At 36.4% G+C, this 19384-nt stretch overlaps 1 protein-coding gene across 23 annotated transcripts in view; it reads left to right on the top strand.

The window, feature by feature from the left end:
- Positions 1–19384, top strand: part of AFDN (afadin, adherens junction formation factor) — a 122204-nt gene that overhangs the window by 26008 nt on the left and 76812 nt on the right. For 16 of the 23 annotated variants that reach the window (XR_010429142.1, XM_064648932.1, XM_064648918.1 and 13 more), the window contains exons 2-6: positions 9669–9864; positions 11540–11655; positions 13138–13301; positions 13755–13915; positions 14916–15073. Coding sequence is in view for 22 of the 23 variants with exons in the window: in XM_064648932.1 (XP_064505002.1) it covers positions 9669–9864; positions 11540–11655; positions 13138–13301; positions 13755–13915; positions 14916–15073 (795 nt within the window). In the remaining variant the exon portion in view is untranslated. The remainder of the gene's footprint in view (positions 1–9668; positions 9865–11539; positions 11656–13137; positions 13302–13754; positions 13916–14915; positions 15074–19384) is intronic. The other 7 variants (XM_064648937.1, XM_064648919.1, XM_064648933.1 and 4 more) reach the window with 1 other exon arrangement.

The raw sequence follows: 19384 nt of genomic DNA, 5'->3' as shown, positions 1-19384 counted from the left end.
AATGAAGATTAATACTTTTCCAAGTGAACGTCAGGTGGTTGAAGTGGAGTTGGTTTCTGAGCTGCTCCGTGTAGTCACTGGTGTCAGCCTATTACTGGGTACCAGCTTGTCAAATTTGGGTTTTAATTGATCTCTTGATTCTTCAAATGAACCTTCAGCCCATGTTGGGAATGTGAAGTTGTGGTCAGTAAGTGGTCAGAGATAAGGCATTGGATTTAGTTTGTACAATGTAGGGTATGTACTTCTGGACACTGGAGAATTCATGTGGGAGGGAAATGTTAGGAATAATTTTATTTATGCCACCTATAATAAAACCGCGATCAGCTTTGGGAAGACAGCCACAAGAAAATAGGCTTCACGAGTTTGTTTGCTGGTGAAAATTATTTTTTTGGTAATGCAGCTTTCTGCTGTAAGTAGATTTACAGTTGTTAGTTTTCACTCAAGAAGATACCTCTTTCAACTTTTAGTAGTTCCACATATTAATTTGAAGACTAGTGGTATCATCATTTTTTAGGGATTTAAGATTATTTCTAAGAAGTTCCTCCATCAGAGTTTTATTATAGGGTAAAAAATGCAATCTTTTTAAGTTGTAGAGAAATTATCATGTAACTCCAGAGTCCAACAACTCCTGCAGGATTTCTGTTATAGAAATGCCCTTAAGATTACAGTATTATAAACTTTCATTTTGTGACTGTAAAAAAATTACTTTTTCTAAGTGCCATATGTTTTGGAATAAGTCTTTAAAATATTTGAGAGATTTTCCATTCCTGTAACAAGCTACAGTTACCACTTAGCTCATCAGGACTGTTGGTCTCTGCTAGGCTGCAACATTTCTGCTGCCTTCTTTGGTCTGGCTCTTGTCTGACCTGTGCAAAGACTTCACAGCATGCCAAGCTAACACAGCCTAAGACAAAAAAAAAAAAGTGCCTGCTGGCTTACAGTGCTGGAGTCAGGTATGTACCGATGCTAGTGCAGAAGTGGGAATAAAGGGTCTAGTTTGACAGATTGTTGTTTCATGGTTCCTTCAGGTTAATACAAGGTGCTAGCAGAAGGACAGTTTCCTCCAATTGACAGTTTCCTCCACACTGAATGAAGGGAGGGGAAGTATCTTCTGAGTTAACCTGATTCACACTGCTGTACAGCTGCAGGATGCTGGTGCCTGGCATAAGAGAGGAGATGGGAATGAGTATGTCAGTATGAGGAAGTGCTTTCTGCAGCACTAGTTTCTGTTGCTTTAAAGGGACTGTGTGCCTACACTTTTAATGTTAAAATGCGTAAGAGCTTTTTGTGGCCTGATTGATGCCTGAAGATGCTTTAAATACACGGATTGCAGCTCTGCAGGTTGGCGAGTAACAATGCCAATGAAAAGTCAGACTTTCAGTCTCTGAACTTTCATTCTTCCCCTTCAATTTTCCTGTTGTATTTTGGTTTGAGGTGGATGTAGTAACCTGTTTCTTTTCCTCGAAATGTGATTGTTCAGAAGGAACAGTCTTCAACACAGTAAATAGTATGGAGAACTTTAATTTATTTCAGTGATTTTTTTAATACGCATTCGAAAATTGTTATAGGGGATCATCTGTACTTTTAATTCTTCTCCTCTTCTGGAGTTGCTCAGAAGCATTTGGCTCTTAGTTCCGCAGCAGTGACAGGTTGCAGATGAATAGTAGAAAGGTAAGCAATACTTTATTGAGGCCCATTACTATTTGTTGTTCTTCCTCTTGCTTTTAAATATGTTATGACTAATTCAAAGGAGGCTTTGTTTTGGTTTCAACTGGCTCCTTACCTAGTTTCAAATATGATTGAACTCTGCCTGAACCTCTGTTTTGTTGTTGGAGACTTTCAGGGTATTTTGATATACCAAATGTGTGTCAATTACTTTTTCCTTGTGTTTTTGTCATGTCACCTCCTTCAAACAATTTTCCCAGTAATAACAACTTTGTTAACAAACTTTTTTGGGGTATATTTTCTTTCGGAGTATCCGTTGTGAGTATCTGCTGCCAGATCCTCTGTACTAGGGTCACTAATGATACCAACATTGCTGGAGTTTATAAAGGGTGGTGTGCTTTAACCCTGGGGTATGATTTAACCTCCTGTAGCTTTATTTGTTGTATTTTGCATTTAATCAGGCTAATGAATGATTACAAAGTTACAGAAGTGTAGGTAGTGCTTATTGTTTAAAGCATTTTTGGTTTGATTTTTTTCAGTTAACTGCAGTAGGTTTCACTTTGCACAAAGAACAAATCTATGTGGTCTCTGGTTGGTTGTGTAAATGATGCTGTCCACTGCAGTTTAACAAAGCACACCCTGCAGGTGGCAGGCAGCAGCTGTGTGTTGCAAGTACTGTGCAGATTTTGCTGATCACTCACTATAGGTTTGAAAATTCGAGTTAGAAATGAATGGCTGTAATGCTTTTGAGGAATGCCCTCGGTGAATTTTTTTTTTTTTAAATTTTTAATGGGAGCTGCTTCTGGAGTCATAAATCTTGTGTGAAGACACTTCATGTTGCTTGTATAAAAATGTCTTTTGTAGAAGCTTATGAAAATTTCAGTGTGTTCGATGGCTGTACCATAGAGCCAGGTGGCTTTGGTAAAAGACTATTCTGAAAACAACTTCTTTGTTTTATTTTAAAGTTGGAAGAAAATGCTTTGCTTCATCTACCTGATGTAGATGGGTCTCTTGTGAAATTTCATTTTTTGATCTGTGAGGTGTAAGTCAGCAGGAAATATTCAAGATTACAGATTCAAGATTACATATGTTTCATCCCAAGAATTATTATATTTATCAGTCTTGCTGCTGAGAGCAGATAGGAGATGGGCAGAAGGGACAATGCATATAAAGTATACAGTAAAATATTTATATCTGTGATAATTTGACATTCACATGGGCATTCAAGCTGTATTTATGAAAGTTAATCCTTTTTTAGAGTATGTGTTAGTTATAGACTTGAATTTTGGCCTTAGGTTTAAGATTTTGTATAGTATTTGCCATATACTGCAGTGGGTTTTGCATTGACTTTGCTTCATTACATTTATATTGTGAAAATATTTGTAGTACCTTTTGGGTTTTGATCTTGAGGTTTCCTTTCGTATTGCAGTGAGGCGGGTTCCTAAGATGTAGTTTTCCTTAGGAAAATAAAGAGGGAGTTTCACTCAGTTACAATCTTTGTGTTGTGGGTTATTGGTAATTTTCTCTGACAGAAAGCTCAGCTGTTGGTCCTGCTTCTGTGAAGATTAGTGTCTGTAAATTGTTGTGGCAGAATGAGTCATTCTGTAGTGGAAAGTCTTTGTTGATCCAGGTGTCAAAGGTTTGAAAGGGGAAATAAAGCTGATGGAAATTATTTTTTTATAGGAGCTGTTTTTTCATCTGTATTGTTTTTCCTCTCTTCTTTTAGAACCATTTAAGGTAGTCTATCTTTAATCATGAAGCTGCACTTTTTGAAGGTATCTGAAGAACTGTAGCTTAGCAAGAATGCTGTTTTTATTTGTGACATTGGAAAACAGGTTATAAAATATAAACAGTTGCCAAGACTTTTTGAAAACTATTTGGAATTCCTTTTTAATAGGATTGCCTATCCTTTAGTTTCAAGTTGAGGATTCTTTTCTGGAAATGAATACTGGAAACCTGACCATCATGTAATTTCAGTGTTTACTCCCTTGGTGATTTAAGTGGGTTTTAAAATCTTATAGGATTTTTTTTTATAATATCCTTGTATTCATTAGAATTCCACAGATTTGTTGCATACATGTGGCTTTTGGAATGGTGAAGGAAGCAATTCCATTTTACTGTGTCGACTGACAACAGGTCAGATACAAAGGCATTATATGAATGTTTCAGAATATCCTGCAGTGATTATGCTGTTGCTGTACTGACCTGTTATATCAATTTTGTGACCTGAATTCATTTGAAAGCAACTGGTATGGGCTTTAATTCTAATATTTGCACTGTGGATTGGTTTTATTGTTATTTATATTCTATTAACAAAACTCCTGAGTAACAAATACGTGTACCTGAATAGTAATTGCAGCTTAGTTAGGAGTTGTCTTTAGATTTTTGCCTGCAGAATTTGAATGTGGCAGGAAGAAAGATGTGACGTTCTTAACGCTGGGTTTTGGTATTTTCTAGATGCAGTCATGCGGAATGCGCTTGCAAGGCAACCAGTGTTATCAGTGCAGCTATGAGAGATCAGAGATAGCCTCTTGGAGGGGGTACACTTGAGGATTTCTGAAAGGAAACTTGTATATTCTCTACTGCTCCAGAGACTGAATAGTTTACAGAATGGATACTGTGCAATATGCTTAAGTATTGAAGTATATAGTGCTTTGCGATTGATACAGGTGGGATAGCAATTTAAAAGCCTATGAGTAGTCTTTTCTTGGCTTGTGGGAACAGTAATCTTCATCTCATTCGTTGCTGTGCCTTACATATTGTGATAATACTCTCTCATTGTCTCCTCTGACATTTTAAAGGAGGCGTTTCCTTTCTCCTATGGGAGCAGGGCTCCTGGATATTACTGCTTTGTTTGCAGAAGCTTCTCTGATTCTTCAGGAAGTCCAGGTTTCCCTGCTACAAATCCCATTGTGTCACATTGCAGGCTGTTTCCAAACTTCCTTTACAGCACAGTCTTTTTATCTCCTTCTACTTGTTTTTCATATTCTTTCTTGACTATGATATTCTTGTGTGTAAAGAGTGAGATGATTGGCAGAAAGAGAGGTTTGGAAAAGATTGTGTTTTGTTGGGATTTTTAAGTAACCAAAGTATTAAACACTTTTCTGTAATTATGAACACTTATTGTATGTGTATGTAACCAGTCTTCATAATTGGAGAGGGGAGCTTGAGTCGCTCTTCTCTGCATCTCTTACTTATTTGCGCTTCTCTATAACATAGCTTCACATGAGCAACCTTGATTATTACTGATTACTGCTCTAAAGTACTTGAGAGTAAGTAACAGGAACTGGATTTAAAGATCAAACAATTGGTTTGAACCAATTGGTTTTGAAGCAGTTAATGCCTGTTGCTGACTTTATGCAAAGATAGGTAACTAGGTATTTGAACTGCTTTTGTAAACTCTTTTTCTTTGTGCCTAATGAAAAGGGGGTGCAGCTTGCTTTTGTTTGTAAACCCAAGAAACAATACTTAACTGGCAATTATTATGTAAGTTGAAACCTTCTTTTTGGTAGGATATAGTTTTGGAAACTACTGTAAGGTCTTTTCTTTTGATAGTGATTAAAATGAATAATTAGGCTTTGTATTTAAGGAAAATGGCCTTTAGGATTTTAAAGGCCTAAAAAGCTGACTTTTGTTAGGTACTCTTTAAAATATATTTTGCAGTCTAGATGATCAGAATTAAAATTTTGTGAAAATTAACTGTACTCGTGTAGCTGAAGACTGATCTATATCCTCACATAAGGAACTATGAACTTGCACACCTAAAATACCTAATGTGTGGTGAGATGAGAGAGCTAAAATAGCTTATGATGCATTTAAGCTCCTGAGAGCAATTTGAGTGTTCATACACTTCAGTAATTAGTCACTCTTGAAATCCAGAAAACATTTTAATTTCTTTTTGATAACTTATAAACGGCAGTTCTTATCTTTAGAGAAAGATGGTTTTAAGAGATTTGTAAATGTTTTGAGGATATTTCTTTGCTTACAAGAATGGGTTAGGCAATAATAGATACTTCTGTATCTATTTGGTTTAGGACAAGTGATTTTTATTATTTTGCCTCTTCTCTTGACAGAAGTTCATGTTATCAACTACGGTGAACCTACCTAGCACTCTTGACAAAAACATTCAGGAGTAAATGAGTTTGAGGATCATATGTACCTCTGAAAAAAACCCACTTTAATTCAGAATTAGAGTGGAGAGTGCTGTAGTGCCTACCTTGTTGTCTGGGTGTGAGTGGTGGCATTGGTTTCCGCGTGGTTGGTATTCATCTGCTAAGTACATGGTCAGAAAGTTAAATGTAGCTTGAACTGCAGCTATACAAACACACACACACACACACGAGATGTCTAATAATAATAATGAAGACTAAAAGGTGTGGGGTTTTTTTTTCTTTTTGTAGTCTCCTACTTTCCTGATTTTTCTGAAATGTGAAACCAGTTACTTCCTTGTCACTAAACACTTTTATTTAAATATTGTGATATTCTAGCAGTGCCCATAGGTACAGTTTGGAACATAATGGAAATGAAACATGAAACTAAAGAGAGTTTTATATGGGGAAGTGGTAGAACATTCTGATGCAGTTGTGCAGTCTTTTTTTTTTTTTTTTTTTTTAATAGGAAACTTTGGGAAAAGTTGGGGGGGGGAAAGAAAAGCAGGACATGGGCTGTGGGGAAACAGCTTGAGAAGCTGCCATAGAAGAGGGTGTGGAGAAAGGGAGAGTGGTCAATGCATTCAGTTGTTTTCATACCTAGATTGTCAAAACAATGGAACAAAACTCAAATGCTGATTCTTCAGAACACATTACTTCTTTTAGAAAAGGAAAACAAAACTTCCTTCATACAAACATTGTATCTTGAGAATTTAAAATGCAGTTTTGTCCCCTCTGCCTTGTTAGTGTCCAGAAGTAGAAATAAGTTGTAATAGTAAAACATTGAAGAAAAATAAAAATTAAAACTCCTATGGTAGTTTAGAAAGCTTCTTGAATTGCTTTCTACATCTTCTCTAAAAGAATCTATGTTCCCTTGCTCTTCAATCTCTGCTGTGTTGTTAAAACAACTGTAGGATTAATAGCATGCCTCATGGGCAGTGGAATGTGTTCTCAACAAAATAATCTCCTCTCCTTAAAAAAAATAAATTGGAAAAATCAAATGGAATCTTATCCTTCAGCACTACCTTGAGGTGATGGTGGAGAAAAACTTGTGTAAAGGGAAATAAATGTTATGAAATGGGATATGATTGTGCTTCATGATACTTCTGTAAAAACCAAATGTGTTGTTGTCTTTCACAGTAATCAAACATGTGGATCAAAACCTTAAGTTTGTTATAAAAATACCTTGGCTGTTGTGTGAAGTGTCATGGTTAAGGAGCTTTAACAGAAGAGGCAACCCTCTGAGTCCGAAAAAGTGTGTGGGATGTGGCTCAGAACGTTCCCTGCGAGAATGCTCTCTGTACTAGAGATCATGACATGCTTAAATTCATTTTTCTTGCAGGAACTACACAATTTTCCAACCCAGTGGGAAATGCAGGATACCTGCCCTGGGAAAGCTTGTCAAAGCTAAAGGGGCAAGTAGTAGCGAAGTACTTACTGACATCTGAGAATTAAGATGCTGTGCTGGAGGGACAGACCAAAAGCATGCCAGCTATCAAGGAAAGTGTGAAAGGAAGTTACTGTGGCTGAACATTAGGCAAAGATAGGTACTAGAAAACTGAAGTAGTACCCATGTGAGGAAAATTGCGAAGATATAAAGTCTGACAAGTAAAATATAAAAGCATAAGATAGAACAAAAGAATTTGAGCAATACTTTCAAATGCTTTCAGCATTTGTTGAGAGTTTAGAGAACAAATGGATAACATGAAAACAAGTTACTAGAACTAGACGGTGTTCATCAGTAACTATAGGAAGTGAAGATGAAGTAATTTTACTAAGTGGTATGTAATGATTCCGTTAGCTGGACACCTTCAGGTGGCTGGATGTAAGTGCAGTGTGAGACCAATATTAAAAAGGATGTTTACTTGGGATGTTGTCTGTGTGAGTAGAAACTACATTAACTTGCAGAATTCACGGATACACGTGTAGAATTCATGGACATGTGGTAATTTTAATAGGTTGTGGAAAGGTGACAGAACTTTGAAAGGAAGTTGTGCCTCAGACCTTTTGGAATTCACTGAAGGAGTTAGCAAGAATACATGTAAGGAAGCTCCAATTTGCTATGGTAGGTAGGATTTCCAGAAGTCATATAATAGCCTTGTGCTTGAGAGGGGTAATTCCTTGTGTGGATGATTAGTTAATAATTAGATATAGGTAATTAAAGGCAAGAAATGAAGTGAATAGGATGCTTTTCAGAGGTGAGTAGTAGCTGTTACAAAAATGTTTAGGGTTGAAGAATTGAGACCCACCTTTGTATAATTGCGGTTAAGTTCAGAGTGTATGTGGGGGTGGGAATTAGCTGATGTGAGAAGTGTGGAAACTGTAACTCTTTGCAGGAAGGAACACTAGTTTGGGAGTACAATAGATAGTTCTGTGGGAACACACCAGTGCAGGCTCCAAAAGATTAATTCTGCAAGTTGTGAGGATAACAGAATGAAACACAATCAGCCATTGTTTAGGTCTGTGGTGCATTTGCACTGGACTCTATTGTATTGGTGTAGACTTGGGAGTATCCTGGGAAGAACAGTGCTTACTTCTGCATGTATCTAGGAGAAACAGGTCTTTGTCTTAGTATAGATTGTAACTCTTTGACTTTTTAATTTTTTTTTAAATATTCTTTTTCCTTTCTTCACTTTTTGTGAAGGTTTTCTGAATGAGAGAATAGCTTCAATAAATATTTTGGGTTCTTTGCTGCTCAGAGAAATGTTGTGATGTGTGTTGAGGTCAAATGTAGTGCTGGAAGGGGCTCTGCTTAGCATGAAATCTGTCACTGTGCTGGACACCTGAGGATTTGTCCCTTTCAAAGCCTTTGAAAGGCTTTACTTCCAACTACCTGAGGGTGTCCCGCTAATGGAGTCATTACATTTCAAAGCTTTTGAAATTTATCTATTTAAAGGGGAAGACAGAAGCAATTATTAAATTGTAGAATAAGCTTGGCAAAGTCAACTAGAGAGTTGAATATCCTTGATTCCCCTTGAGTGCAGGGCCCCATGAGTGCTGGGATTTATGCAAGGGGCAAGAGCTGGCCAGGTGGAGTCCACTGGGGGACTGAAATTTGAATTTGGAGTTGGTGTTCGGATCAGTAATGGAGCAGACGGTATCCTCCTGCAGTTTGGTAGGCTGCAGAGTGAAGCAGGGGGCTCTGATGGCTGAGGAAAATACTTGAGAGATTGTCATTGCAGTGGTAGTGTAGCCACCTGGCTGACAGCTGCAGCCCCTTTCTTTACCATGTATCGGTCCTGGAGCTTTTCTTCCCTCCCAGAGTGTTTAGGGAGCTGTACCAAAGACTAACCTTTCTGAAAACATAAAATACAAACAAATCAAATTATTTAACTTCTTGAAGAGGTTGTTTCTGGGACGAACAGATGACAGCATGAGAGAGGAATGCATGAAGGGATGGAAAGAGGAGAGAAAAGATGATTCTTTGACTCCTGTGACATTAAGCTGTTCTCTTTGAGACACACTGATGTTCCTTGAGCATAACACTAGACTTGGGATACAGAGGCCTGCCTGCTATCAGGAACAAAACAGTGTTCAAGATGTATTTCTAGGTTTAAGAAAAAAGTTTTTGTTGATTCTCCTGACAATAGCTGAGATTTGAATACCTAAAAATTTGAGTTCTCAGTATTTCCAGTAAAAAAGAGTACTTAATTTATTTTTGCACAATATTCTTTTGTTTTCAAGTTTATAGTGTCCTAGTTGTTAATTTTACTGTAATGAAAATTTTGAAAACCAGTCTGATATTTGAATGTCTTATATTTTCATAATATTTTTGGAACTAATAAATAATAAAAGAACTCTGAACCTTATAATTGCTAGCCAGCACTCAGATTTTGTATTTTTACTTCTTTACAGGATCTGGAGTTTCATGGAGTAATGAGATTCTACTTTCAAGACAAAGCAGCTGGAAATTTTGCAACGAAATGTATCCGTGTCTCTAGTACTGCCACAACTCAAGATGTGATAGAAACTCTCGCAGAGAAGTTTCGACCAGACATGCGAATGTTGTCATCTCCTAAATATTCGCTTTATGAAGTGCATGTCAGCGGCGGTTAGTATTTCTTCATGGAGTCCTTCCTGCATCCTCACCACCGTCCTGTCTACCCCTAGCCAAAATATCTTTAGGTTTGCCCTCAGCTTCTGAACCACATAAGACTTGAGTGTTTTGTCCTTAAGTACATTGCTACTAATTGTTTTTTGAAGGGGTGGTATTTAAAAACGTAATTACGCATATCAGGCCTGCAGTTGATGTAAATTTTGATTATGACCTATTAAATGCTGTGCATGACATCCTGTTTATTTGTTGACATTTGTGAGAGAGTTGCTATTTTTAGGACTAGTATGTAAAGACTAAATTTTTATTAAGAGACTAGGAATGTTAAATTGGAGCAGTTAAGAGTATATCCTCTGTTCTTTGAAGTTGTGGGCCTTTGATAGGTAGCCTTATAATGCATATTCTTTTACTGCTAAATTGGGGGAAGTTCAATTTAGTAGAAGTTAAAACTTAGTTTGAAGCTGCTGTGTTTCTTAAACAGATCCTTTAATGTTACCTGTGAAGAACTTGGATATCAAAATAGCTTTTGGTACTGCTACCATTTGTCTCCTTCAGGCTGGAAGGTGATAGTGTGTGTGGTGGAGACAGAAGCAGGAGAAAATAGCTTTTATTTGTGCTTTTTCCTTTTTGTACTTCAGAAGCTTATACAAATGATTGAATTACCTTAAATTCTCCATTTGGAAGACTGAAAATAATTTAAGATCCAGAATGGAAATTTATTGGCATACATTTAAGTTTTAATGATCTATGAATGATGACTTGGTGTGTATTATATGGGATTAGGGCAAAGTTTTTGTGTCTTCGCTGGTTTAAACAATGATTAGTATGTGGGTTTTTTCTGCTTTAGGTTTCTTTAAAAATCTCTTAGCACTGTACCTGTAGTCAAAATGAAATAGTTTGCTTTGCAGAGCAAGTTCCTGATGTTTAAAACATGATTGAGGCATGAGAGGTGCCTCAATCAGTAGGAGTGTTTCTTACTAAATAAAAATAACTGCAAAGACATTATTGTTTTGCTATGCCTAAGTACTGTCTCCTACTTCTCAAAGGGAGATCAAATGGCAAAACTTGGTTAAGTTTTTAACCACTCTTTCAGATTTTTTCCATATACTTAAAATAGATGTAATACACTAAGTGAAATTTTGTTTTGTATATGTGCATAATGGGTTTTTTTTGGGAGGGAGGGGGTTGGAGAGGTTTTTTGTTTGTTTTTAATTTTCTAATCTCATTTATTTTTGTGCAGTCTTTTTGGAATATTATTTCTCAGGCCCCAATCAGACTGCAGTCTAAGTAAATTTAAAATAAAGAAAATCAGTATTTGGAAGTCTCATGAAGTTCTAAAGTTTGAAACATTGTAACTCTAGGTCTGACTTCTCTTCCTGAGTGATAATCCTTTTCCCACAGTTAGTTCTGACAAAGGAGTTACACAAGACTACTTTATGGGGGCTGTTTGCTTACGTAAACAGACAGAATATACTTAAGCTGGTTGCTGGAAAGGGGACATGTATTTCTACCTTCCCAGGCTTTCTTTCTGTCCCTATACTCAACAAAATAACATCCACTGATGTGTCCTGTGAAGGAAAGCTTTTGAGTTTTTAAGAGCTTAACTTATTTCTAAATATCTTTGCTCTTGAGGTACCAAGTAACTGCTACTGCTTTTTGTTTTTTTTTGAAGAAGAAAGAAGATTAGATGTAGATGAGAAGCCTCTTGTTGTACAATTAAACTGGAACAAAGACGATCGAGAGGGAAGGTTTGTCCTCAAGAATGAAAACGATACACTTCCTCCAAAGGTGAGTCTTTACAGAGCATGCTAGTGGTAACAGCAGTTTTGAAATGTGTGGGACTTGCTTATATAGCAAAACATAATTTCTGCTTTTTAATTCCTGAAAACAACTGCTGCTGACAACCTTTAGTATGAGGAGTAAATATTTTTAAATACTTTAAATGCATCTTTGCAACACAGCATTTTTGTGATCTTTCAGATGGCTTGTGATGCTGCGATCCATGTATTGGAGCATATAATGCCCAGGGAACTTAGACACTTAAACTTTAAAATTTTCTCAAATAGGATATGATGCCTATCCTGCCTCTTGCGAAACCTTTAAAGGGGGAGGCCAGAGGGAGTTAAATAACTAAAAATTGTTACCTCCCTAGGTAACAATCTGTTTCTTGAAAAAACTGATGGGAGACTGTTTCCTTTTGTGGATGATTTTGTTGTTGTTGTTGTTTGTAGGGAGGATTTTTGTTTGTTGGATTTTTTTTCTCTTCCAAATGGAAGAGCTGCCAACATCAGCCATACAAAAGTTTCCTTTGATATTAGTAATTTAAACAATAAATTAGATAAGACTTTGGCTTCTGAAGTCATGTAATTATATATATTTTAGGTAGCTTGAATGCTTATAGCTATGGAAAACATGCTGTTCAGTGTGGGCTATCTTAAGGCAAGTTTTTCATCTTGGGCTGAGCACTAAATCTGTTGCTCTTGGAATTAGAGCTTGTTAATTTTAAAAGTGCTTTGGGTACATGAGCTTGTACTACATTTTTGGCTACAGGATACGTTCGTGTTACAAGTGGGGAGTTAATGATGTCTTGCACGACACGTACCAATGTTGCTATTCCTATTCATTGAATTAAATGGTCTTCAGTCTTCCTTCTCTGTGTTCTTCACTTCCTGATAGAAGCAGGAAAATTTATGTCTTCTTTCTCTCGTGCTCTTTAATGTACTCTGTCTACAAAAGGCAAATGAGCCTAGGATTACAGGTATCTTGTGTATGCAAGGAACAGGAATTAGAGAACACTGGAAAGACAACTCAGAAAAACATACCATAGGGGAAAAGTCCTCTGTAATATTTTTCCTTCTGCAGTTTATTCTGATGTGGCATTCCAACACAGGTGTCTTGAAAGCAGATTAAGCACAGTGTTGTTATGAAGTATTTTTACTGGGAGGCAGAAATATGTTTTACAGCCTTCAGTTAATCTTTTGAGGCCAAGTAGATAGCAGGCATTATTCAAGTAAAATTCTGCTGCTGCTTTACTTTCTTGAGTACAATCAGTTCATACCTGCTTTGGAACATGATGTTGTATTTGCCTTCTCTATGTTATTCTCAAGAGTATTAGTCCCATCACTGTATAATGGAGTACTGTTGCCTGGGGTATTGTTTCTGTGTTTGTGATAATATGTCTTAATCAGATTCTTCTGGGAAGTTAAAACCAATACTAACTTTTCACTGGACTAAAATTGATGAAAGTTGTCTTAAACTCATTTATTTCAGAAAGCTCAGAGTAATGGCCCTGAAAAGCAAGAAAAGGAGGGAGTAATTCAGAATTTCAAGCGAACTCTTTCAAAAAAGGAAAAAAAAGAGAAAAAGAGGCGTGAAAAAGAGGCATTGCGACAAGCATCAGATAAAGATGATAGACTTCTTCATGGAGATGATATGTAAGTGGTTTAAACTTATATTTTTAAAATTAAATTGTAGTTGTATTTAAGTGCATTAGCAAAAGAAAAAGCACAAGTTGCAAGCACATGGTAACTCAGCTTCCACATGCTTTGCAGTATTGTAAATCATAATAAGGTTAGGGGTAAAATGTAAAGTTTCTTTAATGCCTTTCTCCCCACCTCCATCTTTAAGAGGTAGAAGGCCTCTTCTTTCTTTGAAAACTAGCAACTATCAATATTTAAATTGATTATTTATTTCACGTGAACATGGGTACATGAACAGTGTTAACCCTAGAAAAAGTGAAATTCACATAGAAACCATCTTCCGATAACTTAACTGAGGCTCCTATGTGTATGGATCCTACTGGCCTTCTATCCTTTGTGAAGTAATGAGAATATGTGTTTTAAGCTGTTAATGACAATTTTTAATTTTTATCTAAACTAACTTGGCAGTGAGAATTTTCGCCTTGCAGCTGAGGTTTACAAAGATATGCCTGAAACCAGCTTCACTCGCACAATATCCAATCCTGAGGTGGTTATGAAACGGCGGCGACAGCAAAAACTAGAGAAGAGAATGCAGGAATTTCGCAGTTCCGATGGCAGACCAGACTCAGGTACTTGGATTTCTTGTGGTTAAGTTATAAACAGTAAACTGTTTACCGAGAGAATATTCTGAAGGCCAGCAACCCCTGTAAATTTGACTTAACTTTTGCTTTCTCCAACATTTTTTGTACATGGCTAATTTATCAGTGGTGTAACTGAATGCAGGATTTGTAAAGGTAGGATTCTGCAGGAGTGTGTTTTGTGATGAATGCCAGTCAAAGCTTTCAGTCATGGGCAAATTGGTGGGAGAGAGTATACTCATTGATCTTGCTAGCAGTGCTGAACTGGGAAAGAAGGAAGGATGGACTTTGAGAGACAGAGGAGGCCTTCTGAAATAATTGTCTTTTATTGTAGTAACAAGTTGAATGACCTGAAAGTGAAAATGCAATCAGTAGCACAAATAAAAGGTGTAAAGGACTGATTGTTCGGGTCTGCACAAAGGATTCTGGTAGATCTTGTGAATAACAGTGATTAAATATTTCACATTCATGGGGTGGGGATACAACAGCAGTGGTTGTATAAACATCATTAGAAAGGAATAAATTAAGCAGTGTTAGTACTGATAAAACCCCAAATGCTGTATTCTGTCCATGGAAGGGCAGTGAAGAAAGAGTTAGGGGTGTAGAAAACATCATCTGGGGGAAATCTTAAATGAGCTTTTTAAAGAGACGGGAGATTCTTGAAGGTCACAACAAACTTCCTGTCAAGATGGGAAAGGTCTGTTCTTCAGCCATTGTCACTGTTTCATTTTAACTTCAGGTAATACCAAGCATGGTGAAACGCTGGGAAGAAGACTTGATTACATAAATTAGGGAAGTATCACTGGAGTTTTTTACCAGTGGCAGTGATAAATTTATTTTGAGGATGTTATGTAACTTTTCTTGTATTAGCGGATTGACAGAATGATTTCTGAAGGGGTTCATTCTTACATTCTGTTAGAAATACAATGAATGACTGCATGTCTGTCTTTTTATTCTCTGGTAACATTGTTAATTCCATTTTGTTTCCAAGGTGGAACACTGAGAATTTATGCAGACAGTTTAAAACCAAATATACCATACAAGACAATTCTGCTGTCCACTACAGATACTGCAGACTTTGCAGTTATTGAAGCACTGGAAAAATATGGTCTGGAAAAAGAAAATCCCAAGGATTATTGTATTGCTCGTGTAAGTGAACGTACTAAGACACAGTCTTCTCATGTTTCATATCTGTTTGGGTTTTTTTTCCCTGCAGTAGCTTCCAAATTAAATGGAATTACTCTGTTAGTTCACTGACTAAGGTTTTTGGTTGTTTTTTTTTTTTTAAATCTAACAGCCTCAGGAATTCTCAGGTGACCTTTCAGGTTTTTTGGTTTTAAAACCTAAATCTTCCAATCTTACTAAATTATTCCTTGCTATATAGATAAATATTAATACTGAAAGTAACATATTTCTGCACTTGGCACTGCGGTTTTATACCACTAGGTGTGCTTATGATTCACACAGGTATAAACTAATAGTTGGTCCTGTGGATACATAGAATTTGTGCATAAAACTATTTCCCTGAACTAAGAGTGAGCATCCATTCAGAAGCAGAAGTGCTGAGGCGAGCTCTGTTGTAAAAGGTGTATATTGTATGCTGTTGCATTATAGCTTTCAGCAGTAACTTACCATCATTACAAATCAGAAAAGATTAAACGTTTAAGTGAAGCTTAGGCTTGTTTTCAGAATTTAATTATTTTAGGAGTCCCAAATGAATTTTGTAGAATTGTTGTTTCTTAGAGATACGGTTTTAATCAAAAAGTCCCATGGGCAGTACTGATTAAAGGTTACAAACTTCTGACCATGTCATCTTCTCAAGGGGAATAGTGAGACTTGAAAACATTTGATCCTTGTTTGAGTCCAATCTTGATTACATTTTTGGCTATGACTTGTCTAATAAACGTGTATTTATTGCTCCTTAATATGATGAAAGAATGGGAAAAAAGTTTGCCTCTCATAATATTGTGCTCTCTTTCCCTGCCCCTCCTCCAGTGCTTAAAGTGCCTCTGGTAAGCAGTAAGAAAGCAGTAAGTGCTATTCTCTGCACTTTGTAGCTGCTCTAAAGGATGTGAATATATGTTTGATCTAAAAGTTCTTTTCTGATTTGCTTTTTATGATATCTTTGAGTAACCTTAGTGTCTGCTGTGCTTCCAGTCTGTAGTGGTATAATTAACTTGGAATTGATATGTTGCTCTAATATTAGGAATAAGGAAACTGTGATAGTAGTGGTGATATAGTTTTGTAGCAGTGAACTAATGTTAGTTTTCATTTTTTCAACTGTTTTATCTTCATTCTAGGCATAGTTTTAATGAAGTTCTGGACATTTTATCCTTGTCTTCATTATCCTGTAATGAGGGTTCCAACCGTGAAAGTTCATTTTACTTACAGTAAAAGTTTACACAGGTTCTTATTTTAGAGGGAAATACTTTTGTAAGTAATAGATTCTTTTAATGACACAGTATATTAAAAATTGATTCTCAGTTTTGGCTGCAAAGTATGTGTAGTTTTAATTATGACAATTATCTTCATACTGTGGGATCCATAAATGCAATTCATGATTCTCAGTCATTAATCTTATTAAACAGGTTGCTGAATTGACATTCCAGTTTTTCTACTGGTTTGAAAGAATCACAGCAGAGACATTGTGACTGAATTTGGAAGATAGCTTTGCTTCAGTCTGTTTAGTGCAGAGTTAGAGGACATCATGATGTATTACAAAATATTTGTGTATGAGGGAATTTATTGAACTGATTGCACACTTACCCAGGAAACTATTGCAAGTTACTCTTGTTGTAGTGGTGGTGTTCCCTGTTACCTCCTCTTATTTTCCGATCTTTTGTGGGGATGTTTAATATAGAAAATAGTCTGGAGGATGTTGTTTTAATCTTGGGATAGGTTAAAAATGTCTTAGCTGTGAAACAAAGTGATTTTTTTGGAAAGCACTTCTGGAAAATATTTTGTCTTTTCTGAGCAATGCATCTTATTCATACAGTAAGTTTCAGTACTGACGTAAGTTGTGCACTTATATTTACATTTGGAATGTGAGTAGTCTTCACTGAGTAATAGCAGATTTTTTTTATAACTCTAAGTGTATGAAACCTTTGTTTTGCGCACCGTAAGTCATTGGAGTTGGTAAAATCTGCTTGGCCTTTCTCAGTGCTCTGCTGATAAAGTCTTGGGTTTTAATATGTTAATCCTTCTTTTATGAATAGAGTATTTTAAATCTAACTTTTAAAATCTGCTTTTTTTCCAAATATTTTATGAAGTTACTTTCCTTGCTTGAAACTTTAAAATACCCTAGCATTAGTTTGATGTGTCGTTAATCACTGTTCTGTCTTTTTGGAAACTCACAAATACACTGCTAATTTGGTTCAATGGCCATTGGTACTCCTTTTATATGGAAGTCTCATAGCTATTTACCCTTGGTAGGGCTTTTCCCCTTGTTCTTCTGATGTTACAGTTTTCTGTGGAAGTCAAATCCTATACATGTTCCTATTCTTAACATATGTTGAGTTTAACTGTGTATAGTGGAACATATAACTTCAATTTCTTACTGGTTGGGATTTTTAAATGTTTTGTTTTCTTTGAGTGGCAGATAAAGTGTCTTCAAAGACTTCAACTGTTGACATTTACTTAACTACTAAGATGGATTTTAAGTTGTAGGACAAGACCACTATAAGGTTGCATAACTCACTCCTGAAGTTTCAGGAAAGATGAACATTGTAAGGATTTTTTGTAACACCATTGACAACTTCTGTTGTAAATGTCATTCTCCTGTCAGTTGCTTGCTTTCATATGCCAGTTTGCAGTGTTTGGGCTGTACCTTTGTCCCTGCTGCTGAAGTGCTTTTCTATGTCAGCAAGTAAACAGGCATTTGTTCCAGTGTGTGTTTTACTTGTTTCAGTTTGCTTGGTTGGAGTTTCCCTGAGTAATATGGGGTTCACTGCACATCTCTGAAGATGTCAAATTAATTAGACAGTCTTCCAAGCTACCTGTGCATATTCACTTAGGGCATAAGACTTCAGGCGTGCAGCGAACTAGTTAACTTGTAAAAGTAGAGTCTGGATTAGATTTCTGGTTTAGCATGCACTTGTTTTTTTACTTGAGGGTAAGACATAAATAACTTTTTGTAATGTCAAGCAAAAAGATGCAGTTCATGGTGAGTAGGTTTTTCTTTTTCTTTTTTTTTTTTAAGAAATAGTCATTACAGACATAAGGCATTAAATATTTTTAGCAAGATTCATTGAGAGTTTTTTTGCGGGTTGTTTTATTGGTTTTTTATGTTTTGCTTTGGAGCCTGTGTTCCCAGCTTGTAAGGAAAATTGAGGATTAATTATTTATAATAAGCAGATATATTCAAATATACTGTAGATATGAGGTTTTTACTTAAAAAAACATTAAAATTACAGAAGAGCTTATTAAAGACCTATTATAGCATGGGATTTTCTTGTGTGAGACTTTTGCTAAGGACAGATCTGATAATTTGATCTGTATATATTGCTTAACCACAGTAAGTATTTGAGAATTATCTTCTCTTTTTTATTCCAGCAAATGCTTTGGAAATTAAGTCTGAAGTTGCTGTGGTCTTCATTTACATTTCTTAGCTTGTATTTTCTGCCTGTTTCACTGCATTTTAAATTAATAGATACAAAATTGAATGACTTTATGATAATTTATATATGCTCATGAATGCACTTACGACAAAGCACAGTGTATTCTTCCTAATTCCCTGTTTCGCATTTGTTTCAGTTCATAGGTTGTCAGCTGACAACCTGCTTCCAAGAGATATGATCTTAAGCTGGTTTTACCCATCTGTATTTCCTATGCAGTTGCAGAAGTCAGGGAAGTGTCTGTGCCTCATCTCAGTAGTCTGTATGGATGCAAATTCATGAAAGTATATTTAAGTGCATCTGTTTTTAAAATTAAAGCAAATCTCTGCCCATGAGCCAAAACTCAGTCATAATATAGACTTATTCCTATGTTTTTCCGTTATTCTAAAATGTAGGAATTTCAGCTTTGTGGTGACAGCATTCACCTAAAACACAGATGTTTTCTGAAAAGGCATCGTAACCAATCAGAAGTGGCCTAGCCTTAATAAGCTCAGATGTGGTGTTTTGTATCTTTCTTCAGGTTAGGTCACATGCTTTTTAAAGTGAGATATGTCTGCGTTTTCGGCTCTTCCTGAGAGAGAAGAGGAATGGTAACTGGCTGGGAGGATGAGGGGATCAGTGCTTTTGTGACCCCTCTTCTCTAGCTTGTCTAGTTTACCATTGCTGCCCTTAAGCCCGACACCAAGAACAGATGCTTATCCAAGTTCCACGGCAGAAGTAATATCAGGTTAAATTAGTAGCACCTGTGCATTGATATCTTCTCTGTTCCTCTGATTTCACTGCATTTGGGTTTTCTTTGGTTTGCTCCTTAGTCCATTTTTGGTCAGCCCCTGGTACACATGCCGCA

This window comes from Pseudopipra pipra, chromosome 3 (assembly GCF_036250125.1).
Source record: "Pseudopipra pipra isolate bDixPip1 chromosome 3, bDixPip1.hap1, whole genome shotgun sequence".
Classification (NCBI taxonomy): domain Eukaryota; kingdom Metazoa; phylum Chordata; class Aves; order Passeriformes; family Pipridae; genus Pseudopipra; species Pseudopipra pipra.
The sequence above is the reverse complement of the archived record's forward strand: the minus strand, read 5'-3'. Positions and strand labels throughout refer to the sequence as shown.